General features: G+C 48.6%; 1 protein-coding gene across 2 annotated transcripts; it reads right to left on the reverse strand.

The window, feature by feature from the left end:
• Positions 1 to 820: 820 nt before the first annotated feature.
• On the reverse strand, positions 821 to 18,911 carry FDFT1 (farnesyl-diphosphate farnesyltransferase 1). 2 transcript variants are annotated; one of them, XM_081001078.1, is made up of 9 exons: positions 18,755 to 18,911; positions 17,182 to 17,299; positions 12,632 to 12,729; positions 7,518 to 7,701; positions 5,951 to 6,079; positions 5,089 to 5,280; positions 3,856 to 4,032; positions 3,097 to 3,249; positions 821 to 2,624 (listed from the first exon to the last, which is right to left on the reverse strand). In XM_081001078.1, the coding sequence occupies exons 2-9, from the start codon at positions 17,281 to 17,283 to the stop codon at positions 2,403 to 2,405; spliced, it is 1,257 nt and encodes a 418-aa protein (XP_080857204.1). In that variant the 5' UTR covers positions 17,284 to 17,299; positions 18,755 to 18,911; the 3' UTR covers positions 821 to 2,402. The 2 variants fall into 2 exon arrangements, with proteins under 2 accessions (XP_080857204.1, XP_080857203.1); XM_081001077.1 differs by lacking the exons at positions 17,182 to 17,299; positions 18,755 to 18,911 and having other exon boundaries at positions 12,632 to 13,067.
• Between the last annotated feature and the right edge of the window lie 3,670 nt (positions 18,912 to 22,581).

Here is a 22,581-nt window from a genome sequence, read left to right on the forward strand (position 1 = left end):
CCAGGATAGATATGGTTCAGAGTACTGAAAGAGGGCTTCCTCTAGAGTAGGCCTGGGACACCTGGGACTGGCCAATGCTGCTGGCTTACAAGCCTCAAGTGGCCATGTTGGCAGGGGCAGATAGGAGCTGGGAGTCTGCAGCTAGGCCACAGGTTTGCCAGGTCTACTCTGGAACAGCCTTTCCTAGCCCGATGCGTTCCAGATGTTGTGAATTGCAACATCATGAGCGCCAGCCAGGGCAGCTGCAATCCGAAACATCTGGCACGGACCAGGCTAGGGAAGGCTGCTCTAGAGGAAATGGGCCAGGAAGTGAAGATGCAAAGCAGAAGTGCTCAAACTGTGGTTGTGGAATAGCCAAGACTCTCTATACTCTGTGCTGCTTTTTTAAAAAAATAAAATAAATTGAAGCTGTTTTGACCAGATGTACTGAACAGAAAGGGACGGGGGTGGTGCTGTGGGTTAAACCACAGAGCCTAGGACTTGCCAATCAGAAGGTCGGCGGTTCGAATCCCTGCGACGGGGTGAGCTCCCGTTGCTCGGTCCCTGCTCCTGTCCCCCCTAGCAGTTCGAAAGCACGTCAAAGTGCAAGTAGATAAATAGGTACCACTCCAGCGGGAAGGTAAATGGCGTTTCCGTGCGCTGCTCTGGTTTGCTGGCCACATGACCCGGAAGCTGTACGCCAGCTCCCTCAGCCAATAAAGCGAGATGAGCGCCGCAACCCCAAAGTCGGCCACGACTGGACCCAATGGTCAGGGGTCCCTTTACCTTTACTGAACATAAAAACAGCCCCTTGCCTAGGAACGATGATGCATTCTACTGATTGTCCCCAAGTTATTTTTATTAAAGGGCCCATCTCAGCAGCCTGGCCTCAGACCTTTTTGAGAACACACACAATAGACGTTCTTCTCCAAATAAGGGAGATTGAGAAAGACTGGTCTAAAGCATTCTCTAACTTGGTCTCTCAGATGTTGTTGGACTACCGCTCCCATCATCCATGACTGCTGCCTCTGCTGGCTATGGATCATGGGAGTTGTAGTCCTCCCATGAAAACAACGCCTGGGAACCTCGAGCATCTTAGAACAAAGCCAGTCACAGGATTGAAAGCGAGTGAGCCTGCTTCTCAAATGCTGACCCTCAAACTTGGGCATCCCCAAACTCGGCCCTCCAGATGTTTTGGGACTACATTTCCTATCATTCCTGACCATTGGTCCTGTTAGCTAGGGATGATGGGAGTTGTAGTCCAGAAACAGCTGGAGGGCCAAGTTTGGGGGTGCCTGTTCAAACTCATAGGCTTTTGCACCAACCAGAAGCAAAGAAATTGCCTGTCAGTTGTGTGCATTTTGCAATCCACGTTCCACATCAAAGAATCCCGTAAAAACAATCCCTCTGTTAAAACAAGGATGCCACCCACAATGTGTGTTTTGTTACTACCACAAAATCCCTTAGCTTAGCTTTACAATATAGAAATCTAACCTTTAAGGTTTGCCAGAGGGGTCTGTGGTGGGAGAAACGTGTCAAAGGTCTGCTGCTGCTTATTATTATTATTATTAATTCAATTGATACACCGCCCTATACCCGGAGGTCTCAGGGCGGTTCACAAGCAAGACCACAACATATAAAATCAAACCAAAAACAATAACCCAATAACACCCTTCCAGAAAAGAACCACATTCTAAAAGGGTGTTGGATGTCAGTAAGATCAACCGAAGGCCTGCTTAAAAAGGAACATTTTTGCCTGGCACCTAAAGGTGTTCAATTACGGCGCCAGACGGGGAGTCACTGCAGAGAAGGCCCGTTCTAAAACGAGCCGGGGTAAATCCTTGGTAAATATTAGAACTTGCTGTGATTTCTAAATAAGCCCGACTCAAGATAACCACATCATGGACTCTTGTGTTGCTTTGGTTGCTGAATTTTAACAACTTGAATAAAAACAGAAGAAAAAGAGAGCAGGAGGCTTCATCACAGTATTTTTTTCTTTCCCTTTTTACTGTCAAAATTCACAAGCGACAAAGAGGCACCTTCAAACACTCTAGTTAAAAAACACTCTATGTCAAAAACACACAAAAAGACGCAGATCCAAACGGGTCTGCAGGAAAGAAATGGAAGGAAAAATATATTAAGACAGACTCCAATGACAGACTTGCCTGTAACCAGTTCTTCCAAAAGAGGAAGGAAAAAATTAGAGGTCTGGAAACTGCAATTTGTTAGACGCTTCAAAGCTAGCAAGTAATTGCTTTCTAGGTGAAATCTTCTGGCTCCAACTTTAGCTTGCAAGGTTCCAAGCCCTTCTCCAACAGTCCTGGGACATCTATGAGTTCTCCCATTCCCAAGGGGCAAGGAAATAATAACAGCAGCATATTCCATCCCGCAGCGAAGGGCGTGGCATCCTGGGAAATCTGCTCTCAGTTCTCGCCTGTATGGACGTATTCCTCTGCGGCTTTCGACACGGTGCTCAGGTACTGCCAGCTCAACGCAGCTAAGAGCATCACGCAGGACAGGTAGATGGGAGAGTAATGGGTCCGGGAGACCAGGGTGCCACTGGGTAGGCTAACGGATCGGACAGAGGCAATGATCTGCTGTATCTTGCTGGAGGAAGGATCTGTACTTGGGATCTTCTGATGGATCTGCAGGAGAGAAGAACCAGCTTTCACTAAGGCAGCATTCGTCCAAACAGCTCTGCTGTTATTTATTGTTTAATAACAGCAACACACCAGAAGCCAAGTGGCCGCGTTTTATTGCCTTAACACACCAGAAGCAAAGTAAAGGTAAAGGTAAAGGGACCCCTGACCATTAGGTCCAGTCGCGGACGCCACAGCAGGCAGCCCCCAAATTTGTCTGCTCTTAATTTCCAGCCCCACCAGTAGGTCAACTGACTGAGGTTTGCCAATCTCAAGTTTATAACCACACTATGCAACTTTTAGAAGACGTGAGATCTTCGTTTGCCCTGTTGATGTTCATTTAAGTTGAGTTCGGTTTTGTAACTTACCTTGAAATGTTGCTGTATTTTATTCTGTATGTTGGCGTAAGACGCTTTGAGTATGGTTCTACCATGGAAAAGAGGCACAGAAATAAAACCTACGGCAATCATGAACTCACCTCTTCCACATACTGGTACATGATGGCTTTAACAGCCTGCATGTTTGTTGCGTCCATCATCAGAGTGACAGCTTGTCCCTTCCGAATCTTCACCACTCCCCGGAAGACTTGCTGGTTGTTGTAGCAGGCAGCCAACGTGGCGATGGCCATCACCTGGGGACCAGGAGTGGAGGGGGGAGAAGAAGAGAAGTCACAAAAACAATCCTGCTTGATTCTGGGCTATCAAAAGTCATTAGATACATGTTCTCTTGACTTCCATTCATCCCCTTGTGTTATCTGAACTTCATGTGATGTTTTTGGTGTTTCAGTTTGTTGTTATTGTTTTGTAAAATGTATGTATTGTTCTAATAAAGCTTTTTTTAAAAAAAAGGTCATCAGATACAAATAAATCCAGAGCAATGTACAGCACTCTGCAAAGGAAAGCTTACTAGCACATTTGTAACCTGAAAAAACACAACGTGAAGCAAACACAACTCGAGGTATGACTGTACAGCAGAAAAGCTGCCCAAATCTAAACAGTGCTACTGGAAGGAATTTTGTTTTGTTTTGTTTCCACATATAGCATATATTCAACAACAAAAAAAACAGTGGCAATTTGTTGTTGACAAAGGACGGCTGGACATATAAAGGGCCCCATTACCTTCAGTAGCTTAGGGCCTCATCAAACCTGAATCCGGCCCTGTTAATGGGAGATGAAAGAAAACAGAAGAGCACCTCCGAAGCGGGAGACAGCTTTGCAAGCCACGCGCCCCTACCCACCTGCGGAATAGCGCAGAAGTTGAAGACGCTCTGGTTCTTCAGGCGGGACAAATACGTCAAGACGTCAGGGACGTGGTGCAAGGCGTTGGTGATGAGCTCATTCATGCACTGAACAGCCTTGTCGATGTTCTCCGGCTTGGTCAGGTCAGACAGCTTCTTCGCGTACTTGCTCCAAACCTGGGAGACACCGAGAAGCTATCAGAGTCATACAACTGGAAGGGATCCCCAACGGTCATCTAGTCTGACCCCCGTTGATGCAGGATGTGAACTGAGAGTGGCTATGCAGCCCTGCCCTGAGAATTTCCTCTTCCCACTAGTTCTTTGCTTACGTATTTAAGCTTGTGTGGTGTCTGTCTGTTCGTTTGCAACTTTCATTTTATTCCAGTTTTGTTAAATGATTGGTTTTTATCCGACTCGATACATTTTGTCCCCATTTATTATATATTTATTTCGTAAAATCCACACACCACTTTCTTTGTTTTGTTTTTAAAAAGCAAACCTCAAAGGGGTTTACAAAGAGAACAAAGCAATACAATTATTGGTAAAAACAAAACAAACAAAAAACCTAGCCGAAAGAAACTATTTTAAACATTGCAGGTGGTGGGGAATTAAATAAATTCGGCAATAAACTAGAAGCAGATCAAAATACCCAGCAACAGCCTACATATCTAGTTCCTTGTGGGGAGGAGGCTTAGTGTGTGTGTGTGTGTGTGTGTGTGTGTGTGTGTGTATATATAGTGTATGTGTGTGTGTGTGTGTATATATATATATATATATATATATATATATATATATATATTACTTTTGTTTACTTATTAAATTTCTGTACTGCCCGTCACCCAAAGACAGCCCTGTTTAGGGAAGTTTTTAATGACTGATTTATTATTATTATTTTTAGATATGTTTTAAGCTGCCTAGAGTGGCTGGGGAAACCCAGCGAGGTGGGCAGGGTATAAATAAATTATATATCATCATCATCATCAAATAAAGACAATACCCTGCCACACACATAAGAGTTTAAAAGGCCATAGGTTGTTTAATTAGGCAAAGGCCTGGGAGAAGAGGAATGTTTTTGCCTGGCATCTAAAGATATGCCAGACGAGTCTCTCCACAAGTGGGGAGCCACCACAGAAAAGGCCCATTTCTCGTGTTCCATCAAAACAGGTGGTCTCCATCCCCTGGACCAAATGTCACAGCTTTCCCTCTCTTCTCTCTTGTCGCCCCTTGCTTTACCTCTTTGGGCCAAAACTCCCGGCCTTCCAGCTCATCCTCCAAGTAGTCCCGGATGATGTTGACTTTCTGCAGGAAAACCCCCAGGGAGTTGGCCAGCTCTGTGTCCTGCCCGACGATGGGGTCTTCCAGCTTCGACGCAGAAAAGAGCTGGGACAGGCCAATGCCCACCAGGCCAGCGACGTAATGGCAATACTAGAGAGAGAAATCAATCAATCCATCTTAGCTATAGCATGGGGTTTTTTTTGTTTAATCTACTTATTAAAAGAGCTGCATCACTTGAGGCTTTCCATCTCCCTCCTTTGTCTGGCACACGGTAAGGGAGGGTTTGCATAAGCACAAACATGACTGCCAGTTTTCCACATCAATGAAAAAAAGCATTACGGCGTAAATCTCAAAAGAATTTCTTATTGTTTTGCTTTTGCTATTTATTTTGCATTTTTGTTTTTGAGGCCTTTTCAGTTCATTTGTTTTTGCGACTGTGTGGAACGCAGTTCAGCTACTTGTGTGATTGTGCGACTGACTTCAGGTGTCTTTTAAAAATAGGATAGCTGCTTATTTCCTTGACATCCGATGGGAGGGCGTTCCACAGTGCGGGTGCCACCACCGAGAAGGCCCTCTGCCTGGTTCCCTGTAAACTCACATGTCGCAATGAGGGAACCGCCAGCAGCAATTGGAACAGGACGACGCAATAAAGAATAAGAAACAGACCAAGGAGCAAGGGGTGCATGATTTTGCCTGCCAACTGCTAAACCTATGAAGGACATCCCACACTGCAAGTTGGATCCATTTCGGCACGTTTCCTGAACACACAGGTTTCAGCCCCAAGTAGATTCCCTGGGGACCCCTTCCTAATTCTGCTCACCTGGTCCCACTCCTTCTCAGAATCCACCTTCTTCTCCAAAAACTCAGCCATCCCCAGACCCATCTTGTGGCAGATGTCAGCAATCACATCTCGGTAGATCTTTGCCAGGTTGCGGAACTCCAAGGAGATCTAAGGCGATAACCACAAGTGACAGGAGGAAACGAAATGAGCTAATTCAAAACAAGGGTAAGGATGAAGTTTCTGAATTTAAGAGAAACGGACCTATACACCTCTTTCTAGGGCCAAAGTGTAACCAGTCTGACAAAGGGTAACCACTTTGATAGTAGGCACAGGTCTACTCAGAAGTCAAGTCCCATCAAGTTCAGTGGAGCTTTCTCCCGGGAAAGCGGTTATGGGATTGCAGCCAAAGAGCCCAGGAATTATAGTAACTTGAAGGCAGGAGTGGAGAACCTATAGTATTGGACTACAACTCCCATCATCTCTCATCACTCACTAGGACCGATGGGAACTGGAGTCTATAATATCTAGAGGGCCACAGTCTCCCTCGCCCCTTGGTTCAGGACCAGATTATTGTCCAGCTGCAACTTTAAGGACGCATTTGATGTGGTAACTTTTTCAAGAAACCAATTGTCGAATCTTGCCTTCGCACTAATAGGGAGCCAGCGGCCTTGTCTCTGACATTGCTCAGAAATTCTAAGAAACCCAAAATGTCAGTGCAGTTTTGAAACCAGTGGTTAAAATCAGGTCAGTTGTGAAAGATCCAGCTCACCATCTTGATGGGACCCAATTAGAAGAATGGCAAACCAAGCGGGTGGACTATGCCGAAATGGCAAAGTTGACTGGAAAACTCGGGAATCAAGAAGATAAAAACTTTACAAGAGAATGGGGAAAATTTATAAGCTATTTAAAAGACTACCGTAAGCAGATGGAAACACTGGAAGGATTTTGATTTCACTAGTAGTGCAACAATCAGCATGGAAAATATGGATTGATATAATAAGAGTATGGAAGAAGATGCAGTTTTAATTGATTAAAATGGGACTCCAGGGAGGGGGGAGGGGGGAGTCCTGAGATTCCGGGGAATCTCTGTATATGGTTATGTTTTTGAATGTTTAAAATAATTTTGTATTGTAAAATCAAATAAAAATGATTTAAAAAAAACAAAACAGAACAAAATTTGCACATCTCAAAATGGCACCCAACTGCAGCCAAACACAGACAGAAACCTGCTCTTCATTCTCAGGAAATTTAGTTATATCTCAAGAGGCGTCCAAATACTTCGCAATCAGGCGAGCAACTTCCCAGAACGTGCAGTAGTTAGACCCGTCTAAGACCTGTGTTTATCCCTTGAAGACTGAAGCATCATAGGAGGCACTTAATTGAATTCGGGGGCCACACTGTTGTTCCCCCCCCCCCGGCACCTTAAAAGTGCTGCTAAACCCCCTTGAGAAGAGATGGCTCAGAAAGAGACCATCATAAAACCAACTTCCTATCTGCTGCCAAGCACCCATTCTGCAGATACTATAGCAAACTGGCCATGTCAGGATTTGCACAGCCAACTTAAAAAGACCACACGAACGCAGGACCGACTGGCCAAATTGCTCACCGTCGGGAAGTCTTCCAAAACTTGCTTGTCCTTCTCATTGCTGTCCATGTATTTCCAGTCCGGCTGATACAGGTAGGAGTGGAAGTTGTGGAGCATGGGGACCTTGGTTTCCAGGTTGATCGTCATGTCGTCCTCGATCGTGTCCAGGGCTCGGAGCACCAGGTAGAAGATGCACACAGCATGGCTGAGGACGAGGAGGAAAGAGGTCTGAGTTGAAGGACCCTCCTAGCACAGGGGGTGGAACATCCACCTTGCAAGCAGCTGGCTTCCCACGTTCGATTCCTGGCATCTCCAGAAAAGGCTGGGAAAGTCCTGCTTGAGAGCCAATAGAATAATAAAATTGGAAGTGACCCAAGGGTCAACTAGTCCAACCCCCTGCTACCACTCAGTGTGGGCAGGACTGAGTTGGATGGAACGATGGTCTGACTCAGTAAAGGGCAGCTTCCTATGTCTCCATAGCTCCTAAAGAGACAGGATATTATTTAGGGCTGCCTCTGAGACTGTTTTAGGGATGCGGGTGGCACTGTGGGTTAAACCACAGAGCCTAGGACTTGCCGATCAGAAGGTCGGCAGTTTGAATCCCCGCGACAGGGTGAGCTCCTGTTGCTCGGTCCCTGCTCCTGCCAACCTAGCAGTTCGAAAGCACGTCAAAGTGCAAGTAGATAAATAGGTATCGCTCCGGCGGGAAGGTAAACGGTGTTTCCGTGTGCTGTTCTGGTTCGCCAGAAGTGGCTTAGTCATGCTGGCCACATGACCCGGAAGCTGTACGCCGGCTCCCTCGGCCAATAAAGCGAGATGAGCACGCAACCCCAGAGTTGGCCACGACTGGACCTAATGGTCAGGGGTCCCTTTACCTTTATCTGAGACTGTTTGGTAGCCATCTACCCACCCACAACACAGAATACTCTACTCTGACCGGCAGCAGCTGTCTCCTGCCACCTGGCCCTTTCTACCTAGAGATGCTGGGGATGGAACCTGGCTTCTTCTGCAGACAAAGCAGGTGCCCAGACCACGGAGCGAGGTCCCTTCTCCCCAAAGCATGTGCTACCAAGAGGTTACTCCTCCCCAGAAACCAGGCCTTAGATTGGCCTGTGAAATGACGGGAAGCCAAAGGAAGAGAGAGAGAACATTGTGTTTGGCAACTTCAGCCAGCGTGAAAGCTCTGTGGATCCTTCATTTCTTTCTTTTTAAAAAAATCAATAAATTGTTATTCTTTTCTCAACAGTTTTATACAATACATCAAACCACATATATACTTTTAGCTCTGCCGAGCTTGTGACTTCCCTCCTTCCCTTCAACAGGTTTCCCTTATTCTTTTAAATCATGTATTTTAATACTAAACCTCTTATCTATTGCATTGTAGGAGTTATTTCAATCCTGCCAGTATTTTTAGAGTTTTACAATTATCCTTTAAGTACACTGTAAATTTACTCGAACTTTCTATGAATCTCCAATCGTCCTGATCTCGAATCCTGCCGGTCAGCTTGGCTAACTCCACATAGTCCATCATTTTCATCTGCCACTCCAAAATGGTGGGGATTTCTTGTAATTTCCAATTTTGGGCCAACATGTTTCTTGCCGCTGCTGTGGCGTACATAAACAGTCTTTGGTCCGATTTCTTGATCTCTTTCCCCATCAAACCCAGCAGGAAGGCTTCTGGTTTTTGGGAGGAGGTATATTTAAATATTTTCTTAAGTTCATTATAGATCATCATTCTTAACTTTATCGCAAGTCCACTGTGGATCATTCGTTTCTATTAGGAAGGATCGCAGCACACAGCTGCAAATAAAGGAACTTCGTGTCGGCTCCAGATGAGCCTCCTGGTGCAATTCAAAGACTGCCAGCATCAACCTTGCAGGGAGAGCTGCATCAGCCCAGGGGCCCATCTAGTCTGGGCATCCTGTCCTCACCGTAGCCAACCAGATGCCCTACGGGGAAGCCATCCAAGAGACCATCATGGCTGCAGCATGCCACCCATTTGCAGTTTCCACAACTGGAATTCTGCAGCAGACAGCCTCTGACTGTGGAGGCAGCGCACAGGGCTGGCTGATATCTGGGTTCCAGCTAAGCATCATAATATACCGATATATCACCATGTCTGAAATAAGGATGGAGATATGTAGAGGCATTGGCTGGATTCACGGTTTTTCCTGTGTTGTGACTTTTGCCAAGACCTGCTCTTGTGATTTGCTGCCCCCCTGCAGGAGGCAGGGGAGAGCTATGAGCCAACAGAGTTAACAGAGGCTGCAGGAACCGAGAGAAACATTGGATGGCTTCATGGTTTTTCCCTCATGGTGATTTTTGAACGCACACATCATGATTCGCAATACAGTGGTACCTTGGTTCTCGAACTTAATCCGTTCCGGGAGGCCGTTCGACTCTGGAAACCGTTGGAAAACGAAGGTGTGGCTTCCAATTGGTTGCAGGAGCTTCCTGCCCTCAAATGAAAGCTTCGTCGGACGTTCAGTTTCCAAAAAACACTTGCAAACCGGAACAGTTACTTCCAGGTTTGCAGCGTTCGGGAGTCGATTTGTACGGGAGGCAAGCCGTTCGAGTACCAAGGTACCACTGTATATTGCCAGGTCAATAACTGATATCACAATATGGACTTCAAACCGGTTTTGGACAATATATTTTTATCTTATTTAACTTTCCAAAATTCAGTCCAGTTCTTTGCTATTATAATTACAGATCAGCACCACTTTCCTGGATGAAACACTTCATTTTCATATATTTAACTGCGCCAGCTTGTTTAATGGGCAGCAAGACTGGGTCACCCTCTGCAGTCTGGCTGAAGCAATTTGCAGGAAACCTCCTGCATTTTTTTACCCCACGCAGACACACACACTCCGCTATGTATAGGAAACGGTGTCATTGTCTGCACTTCGCCTTTCATTCTTTCTCAGAGGCGGCTAAATTAAAGTTAATTGCTCTGGAATTAACTTTACGTGTGCCCATAAAACAGGGTGGAGGAGGAGGCCCGTTTGCAGTGATGCAAAGGGCAGCTCAGAGAATATCTTGAACTTGCTAAGATGCAACAGGTGTGTGCTGTGCCAGAATAGGCTGCGAAAGACACAGGCAAGTAACTGCAAACGTTCAGAATTCAAATAGACAAAATGCAGAGCATGCCAGGGAATTCCAAGAGGTCCAAAGCCAACGATTTAACAGAATCAATTCAATATTTACAGCAACAAAAAAGCAATCTAGATTTCATTAGGGGCTAGACTGCATGCTGCTGGCTCCCATATCCTTACTCCAGAGGAGACTGGCATTGCACCAGCAAAAGGCAAATGTGAAAGCAGGATGCTGGACTAGGTGAGCCGCTAGCTTATTGTGCAAGCTGTTCTTATGGTCTTAAGAAAGGTTGATGCTGGAAGTTTGAGAATTGCACCAGGAGAATTGCACCAGGAGGCTAAGCCAGATGCAATTCCTTCCTGGAATTGCATTTTCACCGCCTCGTAAGAAATGGACGTCGGATCTTTTTAAGTTGGTGGAAGCTGCCAAACCACGATGTTCTCTTGATTTCACAGGCCAACCCAATACCTTGTTTGGGGGAGGAGCTGTCTGCTCAGCAAGCAGAGCTCATGCTCTGGGACCTCCCTCCATGCTAAGGGCACTGCTGTTTGGCATGCAGAAGGACCCAGGTGCAACACCCACCATCTGCTGGGGAGAGCCATTGCCGGTCAGAGCTGACAGCCCTGGGCAGTCAATGGAGAAAACAGCCCAACCAGGCAAAGGCTGCCTTACACAGAACCACAGAGCTGGAAGGAACCCCTAAGGGTGATCTAGTCCAACCCCCTGCAATGCAGGAACTGCAATGACAAAACCTCTATTAAAAAAATTAATAAATAAAAATAAATAAAAACCTCTGTCCATTCTCTATATTTCCAAGGGTCCCTGGATTTACAGAAACAGTCCTGGTTTCTGATTTGATCCCAGAATGTCCCCGTTTTCCTTAACATGTCCCTATCATAGCTGTCAATGTTTTCCTTTTTTTAAGGGAAATTCTCTTATTCCGAATACGATTCCTCGCAAGAAAAGGGAAAAGTTGATAGCTATGGTCTCTATTTTCATCAGAGAAATGTTAGAGGGTGTGGAGTTAGCTAACCCCTAAGCCATCTGAAGACAGCACTGTATAGGGAAGTTTAATGCTTTGTTATGTTTTTATATATGTTGGAAGCTGCCAAGAGTAGCTGGGGTACATAACAACAACAACAATATATTATTATTATTATTATTATTAATATTAATACCCCACCCATCTGGCCGGGCTTCCCCAGCCACTCTGGGCGGCTTCCAACATAATATTAAAATACAGTAATGCATCAAACATTTAAAGCTTCCCTAACCAGGGCTGCCTTCAAATGTCTTCTAAAAGTCTGGTAGTTGTTGTTCTCTTTGACATCTGGTGGGAGGGAGTTCCACAAGGCGGGCACCACTACCGAGAAGGCCCTTTGCCTTGTTCCCTGTAACCTCACTTCTCACAGGGAGGGAACCGCCGGAAGGCCCTCGGCGCTGGACCTCAGTGTCTGGGCAGAATGATGGTGGTGAAGACGCTCCTTCAGATATACTGGACCAAGGATGTTTAGGGCTTTAAAAGTCAGCACCAACACTTTGAATTGTGCTCATCAGAGAAATGTTGGAGAGTACAGTATTACAAGCCAGCCTTTCTGAACCTTGTGCCTCCGGAAGAGTTTGGGACTCTCTCAGCTCCCCAGCCAGCATGTTCAGCACCTGGGGGCTGATGGGAGTTGTAGTCTAGCAAGAGGTCGCCAGATTGCAGGAAAACCTACCCACGCTTTGCAGCGCTGAAACTTCCAGGCTCCAGCCAAGCAGGCGGTGCCAAGCGGAGCACAGGAGCAAAGCTTCTTTTTTTCGCGATCACTCGGAGCGCACTGCCTGGCACAGGACTTCGATTCGGATTTCACTCCTCCCCCAGGGGGAGGGGAAAAACCCACGAAACTTGCGACCATAACAAAACCCGTGCGCGCGCACGGTTAACCCTTTCCTTTCCAGACCAACGCAGTTAACCCTTTCCATCCTTAGCCAGCGTGCAAGCTTGCGCGCCCCTCGCTCCCTGCGCCCCGCACCCGCCCGGGCCCCGGGGAACTCACCGCAGCTCCCCGTCGAGGGCTTGGATGACGGCGGCGAAGCTCCGGCTGGTCTGGTTCAAGTACTGGTAGCAGCGGCGGAGGCTGTCGCTGAGCGAGTCCTGCAACAAGAGCACAGAGGGCGGCGGCGCGCTCAGGAAACGGGTCCCCCGGGAAGCCAGCGGCGGCGGAGCCTGGGGCTGCTGGAGGCGGTGCGGGCCGGACGCCGAGCGCACCCGGCCCCCGGCCCAACAGCAGCTGCTGCAGCCGCCGCCCGGCCCCGATCCTCCTGCTGCTCCTCCAGCACGGGGCGGGGAAAGGGCCAAAGTACGCTTGAAAAGGGAGGTTGCGGCTTTGGAAGGGCCGCTGGCCATGGAGAGGGAACGAGGGGCGCGCCCGGGCGCACGGCTCAGCGGGCCAGCAACACGGCCCCCGCCTGGCCCCGTGCCATGGGCGCGGGGGAAAGGATCCGGGGCGCGCGCAGCCAGAGGGGAAGCGGACACACCCACCGCCCCTTCCCTCGGCGGGGAGGGAAGGCAGCCGAGGCCGGCCCGCCTCCTTCCCTCCCCGGGCGCCGCGCCGCGCCTGGCCCACTTAACCAACCCCGGGCGCTCCCTGCAGGCTCTTTGCAGAAGCGCCCTGGGCGATACAAACTCCAGCTTTTCCTTTCCTCCTCCTTTCCCTTCATTCAAGGGGAAAGAGATCCCCCCCACCCCACGCCACGAAAGCGCAGCAGGATCCACAGCGCGATCCTAGGCGCTTTTAAATTGCCATCTCATTTCTCGCCGCGTTCGAATCTCCCACCTTTCCCCAACAGCCGGAGGTTCCTCTCCTGCTCCCGGCGTTATCCTTGCAACCAACAACCGTGCGAGGTGGGTCAGGCTCCGAGTGGCGGGAGAGTGCGTGCGGATCTGAACCCGGGTCTCACGCGGCCGGGGTCCGAGTCCAACGCCTTAACCACTAAACAGCACTTGGCTTTACCGTTTGCGCGTCTTGGAGCGCATGGAGACTCCTGCTTAACCGAACGGCACGGCTTTTATTATTTCGACTGTTACTTGCTAAATTTCTATACTGCCCTTCCTCTTAGGATCAGTTTTCAATATAAAAAATTCATTAAAAGACATAACAAACGATTTTCTCCCCCCACATGCATGCCGAATTTGAAACGTCCTTGTTTGCTTAATTAGCCAAAGGCCTGGGAGAAGAGGTATAGTTTTGCCTGGCGCATTAGGTACGTATTTCGTTTTCGGCTAATAACGAAAACAGCCTTATAAAACTTTTTGCTTGACTTAAACTGAGTATCGCCTTTTATCCAAATAGTAGCCTGGCATAAGAAGTTGAGTTATTTGGTTGTTGCTTTGTATGCATTGCTTGAACACCAGCTTCTGGGAGTAGGGTGGGATGGTTCATTAGTTGTTATGTGCTGAAATAATTTAATAACATTACTTAACCCAAGGTACCACTGTATACGAAGGAGCGTCTCTACCCCCATCATTCTGTCCAGACACTGAGGTCCAGCACCAAGGGCCTTCTGGCGGTTCCCTCACTGTGTCTTTGCTGAGAAGTAAGTACCTCTGAGCTTCCTGGCACTTAATTTCCTGGGGCTTAAGTCCCCTGCTGGCTTTTCCTACTTGTCAAGTTAGCGCCAGAGCTATTCAGCGATGCTCTCTTCAGAGTCAAGACGCCAACTGCTGCACTTAGACACCAACATTTGTGTCTAATGAACCCAGTGTTGGGGGGGAGGAAATCTGTGATTTGGGCCTTCAACTCCCATCATTGTGCGAGCACACATAAATACACACACCACCAGCAGTGAACAGGGATGACGAGAGAGGTAGCCCAACAAAGACCTAGTGGAGAGGATTCAGCAGGGCTGACATCTGCACCCTGGGGGCATTCCCGGGCTCCAATACCTCTCCCCGTATGAACTGCCCTGGACCCTGCAATCATCATCTGAACCCCTTCTTTATGTGCCTCCTCCATGAGATCTGGAGGGTGGCAACACAAGAACGGGCCTTTTCTGTGGTGGCTCCCCGCTTGTGGGATGCTCTCCTCAGGGAAGTTCGCCCAGCACCTTCATTGCATATCTTTAGGCGCCCGGGGAAAACATTCCTCTTCTCCCAGGACTCTGGCTAATTAAACCATCTCCGGCCTTTAAAGAGGATGTGTGTGTGTTATTGTTTGTTACTATTTTTGTATTTTTATCTTCTAAACCGCCCTGTGATCCTCAGATGAAGGAAGCTCCCACACCTGCTGTCTGGCAGCAGTGGCTGGGTCCACAAAGTCACACTCACAGAGTTTTAAATTTCCAACAAGATCCCAGAGCACCCGATGGGGCGTCACCTTGGAGCACTGTGGGAAAAGGACATGATGGTGCGGTCCCCAGTCTCAACTGCTCCCACCGGGATGCACAGACTGGCAAGTTGCCAGGGAACCCTGCAGACACAGAGCCAGCCCTGGGACTCAGCCAGACCTTGAGTAGCTAACCCTTTGCACTAAAAGCAGGGCTGGGGAACCTTAGACCCTGGGGTGTGTGTGCTAAACGTGGCTCTCAGTCTGGCCCCCAAGGCTCTCCCCAGCCAGTGGGCCCACTCCACCCAAGGGTTGTGTTCCTTTTCGGTCTGGCCAAAACTTCCAACAAGATGCCTTTGGCTTGCCTGGATGAAGGATGCAGAGTGGACTGTGAAATGTTGCTTACCATGGAAAGGGGGAAATTATATTTGTTGCTTCTCCCCCACCCACCACTGGCATTTGGGCCTCCCCCCGGAAAGGGAATGTGGCCCCGCACTAAAGGAAACCGGTGTGTGGATACTCTGCACATCCTAGGAGCAGAAGGGGAACAAACAATTCCTGCCTTTTCTCTTTAAATTAAATCTTCTGCTCTGGAATCAGAAAGAACTAGCAGCAGGAGGGTCGGGTGTTGGGCAAGGACCTGGGAGACCAGGGTTCAAATACCCACTCAGCCATGAAGCTCACTGGGTGACCTTGGGCCAGTCACTGCTTCTCAGCCTAACCTACACTACAGGCTTGTTGTGGATATTAAATGGGGAAGGGGAGAACCACATTAAGCTCCTTGGAGGAAAAAGCTTGGAGGTAAAAATGGCAAGAAATAAGTGCAGCAGATAAATAATAAATAAATATGTCCACAAGGGTTTTACTTAATTGCCTTCCATTTTCAAAGATTTCTTGGAGAATTTGGGGCAATGTGAAATAGCAATGAGGCGAGGGAGTTGTGCAGGAAAGTTTGGATCCCACATCACTGCATCTGGCATTCAAAGTAGCCCCCCACCCAGCTGCTACTACAAGAAGAAATTTCCATCAAGTGCTCCAAAACAGCAGTTCCAGCACAGTGCGATTTGGCCCAAGATCCTGCTGGAGATATTTGGTGGGGGGAAAGGGCTTTTCGCTTTAAAGAAGAGAGAAAGGAAGAGAAAGGAAGAAAACGGAACAAAACCATTTGTCCAGAGGACAGGCAAGTTGACTGCACATATAAAGTCATAATAAATATAATTGATACCTTTCATAAAATCTGACAGGCAGCAATTCATAATTAAGGTGCAAGAGTGCTTCGTCATGGTCCGATTTAAGACCTGTCTGGCACTGTAATTTCACAATATAGCATTTTATTTGATTGCTATAAATTAATATTTTTTTCCAATTATTTCTTGTCTGTCTTTGTTCCTGCCTCACCTGCTCCAAATCCTGCATGACTGACATTAGATTGTGGACTTTGGGAAACAGTATGAATCCATTGTCTCTGGCTAAACGGCTGCAATTAATAGACTAAAAATGTGTATTAAATATGTCTGAAAATACTTTACAGATTTCAGAGTCTCTCCAGCCCCACCCCACCCCCTTCTGAAACCATGATTTCTTCTCTCACTTCCTTGACAAGGTAGAAGCATGAAGCATGAAAAAACAGAACGGGAAAAGAGAAAATAAGACATACACCCCATACAACAGCTCCTCATCTCCATCTTTTTCTATTACTGGTCTATTTTATCTATTAAAAAAATATTTTTATTCTGCTTTTGTGCCTGAACATGAGCGACTCAAGGAGAGTCACAACCAATCCAATAAAAAAGCATGCCAAGCAGATGTTTTCGCCACTGAGTTACAGCCCCTTCCCAAACGATGTTTGGGCAGCACCGCTAAATAGAACTTCCATGTCCAGAGGCAGGCTATCACTTAATATGCCAGTTGCTGGAGGGCGGGGAAAACATTGTGGGAATGCAATTTCCTTAATGGCTTGATGGTGGGCTTCCTGGAAGTGTCTGTCTGGCCGCTATGAGGTCTTTTGGCCCTATGAGGTCCTTTGGCCGCTGGGAGCAACAAGATACTGAACCACCAGAGACTGGCAGTGCTCTCCAGAGTTTCAGATGGGAACATTTCCAGTCCTGCTTAAGAGACACTGAGCATCGACCCTGGGACACTTCAGGCACTGTAACCACCGAGCTAAGGGCCTTCCTAGCCAGCAAAATTAAAAACCAGGGAACAAGCAAATTAAAAACCAGGGAACAAGACAGCCCATTCTTTCCACACCCATTCAACACAGTGCACTGTCGCTCACTCACCTGGTCCATCTTAGGCATCACCGTCTTGTAGCCTCCCATCTTAAACCTCACCAGGTTGTACAGCTCTTCTGGGTGGCCCAGCCATTTCTTGAACAGCTCCATCAGCTTCCAGTCTCACCTGCCAATTTGTGGGTGTCCAGAGCGATAAGATTTAATGAGGACCTGCCCTGCCCAGCCTTCTCCCCAAATCCCTCTTTTTTTCTCCACCCTGTGGAATCAGCAATTTCCTTTTCTCCTTTAATTTTTCTTTCCTCTCCCACTCCCAATTTCTTATTCCTCCTCCTCCTCCTCCACCTGGCTTCATTCCCCTACTCTAGCCTTCCCCTCACCTTTTACTTTCCTTTTTACCCACTCTTCTTCTCACCCACCTGTCTCCTGACTTAATTCACCCCTTCTAGATCCCAACCCACCCTTAGCCTCCCTCTCCCTGGTTTCTAGTTCCTTTGATGTCCTCCCATTCCCATTCCCTCCCTACCTATGATCCTGCTGTGTTCTTCTTTCCCACCTGCCTTAATTCGCCCCTTCTATATCCCTGCTTTACCTTACCTGGAGGTTTCTAGTCCTTATGAGATCTTTCCCTCCCCTTGCTCTACACCCCCCCCCACCCTTACCCTCCTTGGAGGTTTCTAATCTCTATTACGTCTTCCCTCCCCTCCCTCCCTGTGATCCTGTAATTTTCCTCTTTCCCACGCACCCCACCCCCCTGGCTTAATTCACTCCTTCTCTGTCCCCCTACCCTTACCCTCCCTGGAGGGTTTCTAGTCCCTATGAGGTCTCCCCACTCCCCTTCCCCCACCTACCTGTGACCCCACTGTTTCCCTCCTGCCCCACCCCACCACCCACCCTTACCGTCTCCTTGCGAGGGTTTCTAGTCCCTATGAGGTCTTCCCTCCCCATACCGACCTACCTGCCTATGTACCTGTGACCCTGCCGTTTCCCTCCTGCCTCCACCCCGCCCCCTGCCTTATTTTGCCCCACCTGTCTCCCCCTGCCCACCCTTACCGGCTCCTTGGGAGGGCTTCTAGTCCCTATGAGGTCTTCCCTCCCCATACCTACCTGCCTACCTACCTGTGACCCTGCCGTTTCCCTCCTTCCCCCCACCTTATTTTGCCCCATCTGCACCCCCCTGCCCACCTTTACCGTCTCCTTGTGAGGGTTTCTAGTCCCTATGAGGGCTTCCCTTCCCTCCCCCTACCTACCTACTTACTTACCTACCTACTACCTGCGACCCCGTTGTTTCCCTCCTGCCCCCCCACTCCGCCCCCCGCCTTATTTCGCCCACCCTTGCCATCTCCTTGAGAGGATTTTTAGTCCCTATGAGGTCTTCCCTCCCCATACATACCTACCTGCCTACCTGTGACCCCGCCGTTTCCCTCCTTCCCCCCCCCGCCCCTGCCTTATTCCGCCCCACCTGTCTCCCCCCGCCCACCCTTACCGTCTCCTTGGGAGGCTTTCTAGTCCCTATGAGGTCTTCCCTCCCGCCCCCCACCTACCTACCTACGTACCTATCTACCTGTGACCCCGCCCCTTGCCGTATTTTGCCCCATCTGCACCCCCCCCTGCCCACTCTTACCGTCTCCTTGGAAGGGTTTCTAGTCCCTATGAGTCCCTGGCGGCTCCTCTTCCTCCCTCCCTGCCCTGACAGCCTCCTCTGCCGAGATGCCCGGACAACCCCGAAGAAAGCGCATCGCCATCCTCCCTCCTCCGCCCCCCTCCCCTCCTGTGCCCTCAACGGCCGTCCCCTAGCAGCAGCCAATCAGCGGGCGCCGCACCTGGCTCGGAGGGCGGATAGGCCGCCCGGTGGCCGCGCGGCGCTGGCGCCAGGGCCGCGTCGCCCAATGAGGCCGTCGCGGGGGCTGGCGTGACGGCCGCTCGGCGCCTCCGGATTGGCTCGGATGCGGCATGGGTGAAGATGGGGCGGGGCGGGGCTTCGCAAGCAGCCGGGTTCCTTAAAGGGGCCCGCTCGCTCTTGCGCCGCCGCTTCCTCCTCGTTCCATCATCCTTGCAAAGGTTGCGTGTGACCCCCAGGATCGCTGTGGGGCGAGGAAGGGTGAACACAGACCCACACAAATAAACACAAAGGCAATGGTGCAATATATCTGGAGGCGATGGTGCAATAGGAAACCTGACGTGTGTTCACAAACAGCCAGGAATATCTGTGTTATTTGCAATCTAAATCTCGCCTCGTGGGTACCTGATAATTAAGCTGCGCTACTGCTACTGAGTTACTGCTAGGAAGATTATGGCCACTGGTCCCATCACCTCCTGGCAAATAGAAGGGGAAGAAATGGAGGCAGTGAGAGATTTTACTTTCTTGGGCTCCATGATCACTGCAGATGGTGACAGCAGTCACGAAATTAAAAGACGCATGCTTCTTGGGAGAAAGGCGATGGCAAACCTAGACAGCATCTTAAAAAGCAGAGACATCACCTTGCCAACAAACGTCCGTATAGTTAAAGTTATGGTTTTCCTCGTAGTGATGTATGGAAGTGAGAGCTGGACCATAAAGAAGGCTATCGCCAAAGAATTGATGCTTTTGAATTATGGTGCTGGAGGAGACTCTTGAGAGTCCCATGGACTGCAAGAAGATCAAACCTCTCCATTCTGAAGGAAATCAGCCCTGAGTACTCACGGGAACGACAGATCCTGAAGCTGAGGCTCCAATACTTTGGCCACCTCATGAGAAGAGAAGACTCCCTGGAAAAGACCCTGATGTTGGGAAAGATGGAGGGCACAAGGAGAAGGAGATGACAGAGGACGAGATGGTTGGATAGTGTTCTCGAAGCTACCAGCATGAGTTTGACCAAACTACAGGAGACAGTGGAAGACAGGAGTGCCTGGCATGCTCTGGTTCATGGGGTCATGAAGAGTCGGACATGACTAAATGACTAAACAACAACAACAACTGCATATGCGATATTGCTATTATTATGATCACCATTGTGAAAAGGGGACTATAATGTGCAATACTGAGAGGATGCAATGCTATAGGATGGCCCATGTTTTATGGCCGGGGTGCCAACTTGAATAAAATATTGCAGCGGAGGTAAACTCCAACCTGCATATAATTGATAACATGAAGTTCCAGACATGAAGTGTCCTGGTTTTTGGGTGTAAAAACGTTGGGAAAGTTCGGATGTATGGCAACGTGATGGGAAAAGCAGTTCCAAATCACTATTTCCGGGTTAGGCTTCTGCCAAAAAAACACCCCAGCAATTTGGGTTTGTTTCCCTCCAAAAAGCTTAACAATCTTGGTGGTTTTTAAGCAGGTGCCAGGAATTTTACTTCTTGAAATATGGCAACCCTAGGGGATGTCCCCTTCAAATATTTGATTGGAGGCCCCTAGGAATTGGCTCCTATCTTGATGGCCTTGCAGCAGATTCCCTGGTGGCCCACTGTAATGTGGAGCTAACCCATAGCTTTCAACTTACAGATTTGAAAACAAGGGACCAGCAGCCTCGAAAATAAGGCATCAGCAGCCAAAATAAGGGATTTTCCCAGCACAGTATGTTCAACTTCTGAGCCCCTCTGAGCCAAAGGCAGAAAGCCCAGTCAGCAGCCAAACGAAGCCTCAAGCGGTGGTTCCCACAGCGCAGCAACCCGGCAAAGGGGGTGCAGCAAGGAAAACCACCGTCACCTCTCCGCTGGGAAGCGCTGAGCAAAGGTGAGTCCCCAGGCAATGCGGCCGATTTGATCGGCACAAGGCATGCAAGCTCCACCCCCAGTCATTCTTAGACTCCTTAATGGGTGAGCAACGCAGCCAAGCAACCCAGTTGGAGCCTCCCTCCTCCCTGGGCGGCAGGGAGGGAGGGAGAGGAGCTACTTCCTTTGAAACCTGGGAAATTTAAGGGACATCATCAATAAGGGACAGCAGCGGGACACGGCGCTGGGATAAGGGAGTTTCCCACCAAATAAGGGACGGTTGACAGCTATGAGCTAACCAGGGCTAGCAGCTGCCTGGTTCCAAAGCACCCTCTCTGTTTGCATGGAACCTGGATGGCCCCTGATTTTCCCCAGAGCTGAGGGTGATGAAACAATTGCTGAGACGGCTAGAGTGCTGGTGGCGAAAAACTCGCTCTGAAGCAGACTGAACACAGGTTAGAGCTCAACATGGAGCCTGCCGAGCGGTGACAGTGATGGTGAAGAGGACCTTCTTTGTTGACTCTATTGCATCTGCAGAAAACAGTACCAGGAGACTCTTTTAGATGGTTCATAGTCTCCCCCCCCCCAAAAAAAATATTGGTTTTTTCACAAAAAATTAAACACACAGACGAATAGACAAACAAACATAAATCATAACCTTATTAAAACTAATGTAATTAACATTGTTAAGTGACTTCCTCGTATCCCCCGGTTAGATTTCAGTGTATCTCATTATAACGGTTTTCCAAATCGATATTCTTATAAAATTAACTTAATCACTTAACATCTTTCTTTCTTTCCAGTTCAGCATTAAACATATTAATTCATCACTTTACATATTTAAATCCTGAGCCTATCCAGTATTTGCAAGCTTTTTCTAATTAATTTAACTTAACCTGTTTAACTAAGTAGTCCTTAAATTTCGTCCATTCTTCCTGGTACTCTTCCTGGTACTAGATGGTTCATAATATTAACAGAACCACCTTTGCCATAGGGATCTGGGGAGGACCCCAAGATCTCCTGCAATGATTTTGCAAGGGTTTTTTTTGCAGATAAAGTCACTCAGATTTGGAAAGAGGGAGCAGGGCCACGGCCAGAGAGTACTGGAGCACTGCCTAGTCAAGTTGCATGGGATCAATTGCAAACTGTTACCTCCGAGGATGTGGACAGGCTGCTTGGACGAGTGAAACCAACCACCTATCTCCTTGATCCTTGCCCATCCTGGCTCATAAAAACAAGCCAGGCAAGGCTGGGCAATGGGCTTTGTGGGGTAGTGAATGCTTCCTCTGTGAGTCTTCCCAGTCAGCTTTATTAAACCGGTTCTTAACAAAACCATTTTTGGACCTGGCCATCATGGCCAACTATTGCCCAGACTCAAATCTTCCGTTCCAGGGTCAGGTGATTGAGCAGGTGATCGCTGGCTGAGAGAAAGGAGTCTTGTTGTCTTGGCAGCCCAGGACCTCAAGCACATTGCCCAGGCTTGTGCCTTGGGGAGGTCACATCAGTGCAGCTAATGCAACAGTTTCACTTCACCCCCAGCGGCATACTCCATTGTCTCTTGGATGCCAACAACAGTAGAAGAAGAAGAAGAGTTTGGATTTGATATCCCGCCTTTCACTCCCTTTAAGGAATCTCAAAGCGGCTAACATTCTCCTTTCCCTTCCTCCCCCACAACAAACACTCTGTGAGGTGAGTGGGGCTGAGAGACTTCAAAGAAGTGTGACTGGCCCAAGGTCACCCAGCAGCTGCATGTGGAGG

The sequence above is a fragment of the Podarcis pityusensis genome (assembly GCF_964106645.2).
Source record: "Podarcis pityusensis genome assembly, chromosome: 3".
NCBI classification, from domain to species: domain Eukaryota; kingdom Metazoa; phylum Chordata; class Lepidosauria; order Squamata; family Lacertidae; genus Podarcis; species Podarcis pityusensis.

Coding starts and splice junctions, on each gene's coding strand:
- FDFT1 (XM_081001077.1), bottom strand. CDS start 12,981: ATGGCCAGCGGCCCTTCCAAAGCCGCAACCTCCCTTTTCAAGCGTACT. Junction 7,702..12,631: donor GCCCTCGACGGGGAGCTGCG/GTGAGTTCCCCG, acceptor CCTCGTCCTCAG/CCATGCTGTGTGCATCTTCT. Junction 3,250..3,855: donor ACTTCTGCGCTATTCCGCAG/GTGGGTAGGGGC, acceptor CCTGGTCCCCAG/GTGATGGCCATCGCCACGTT.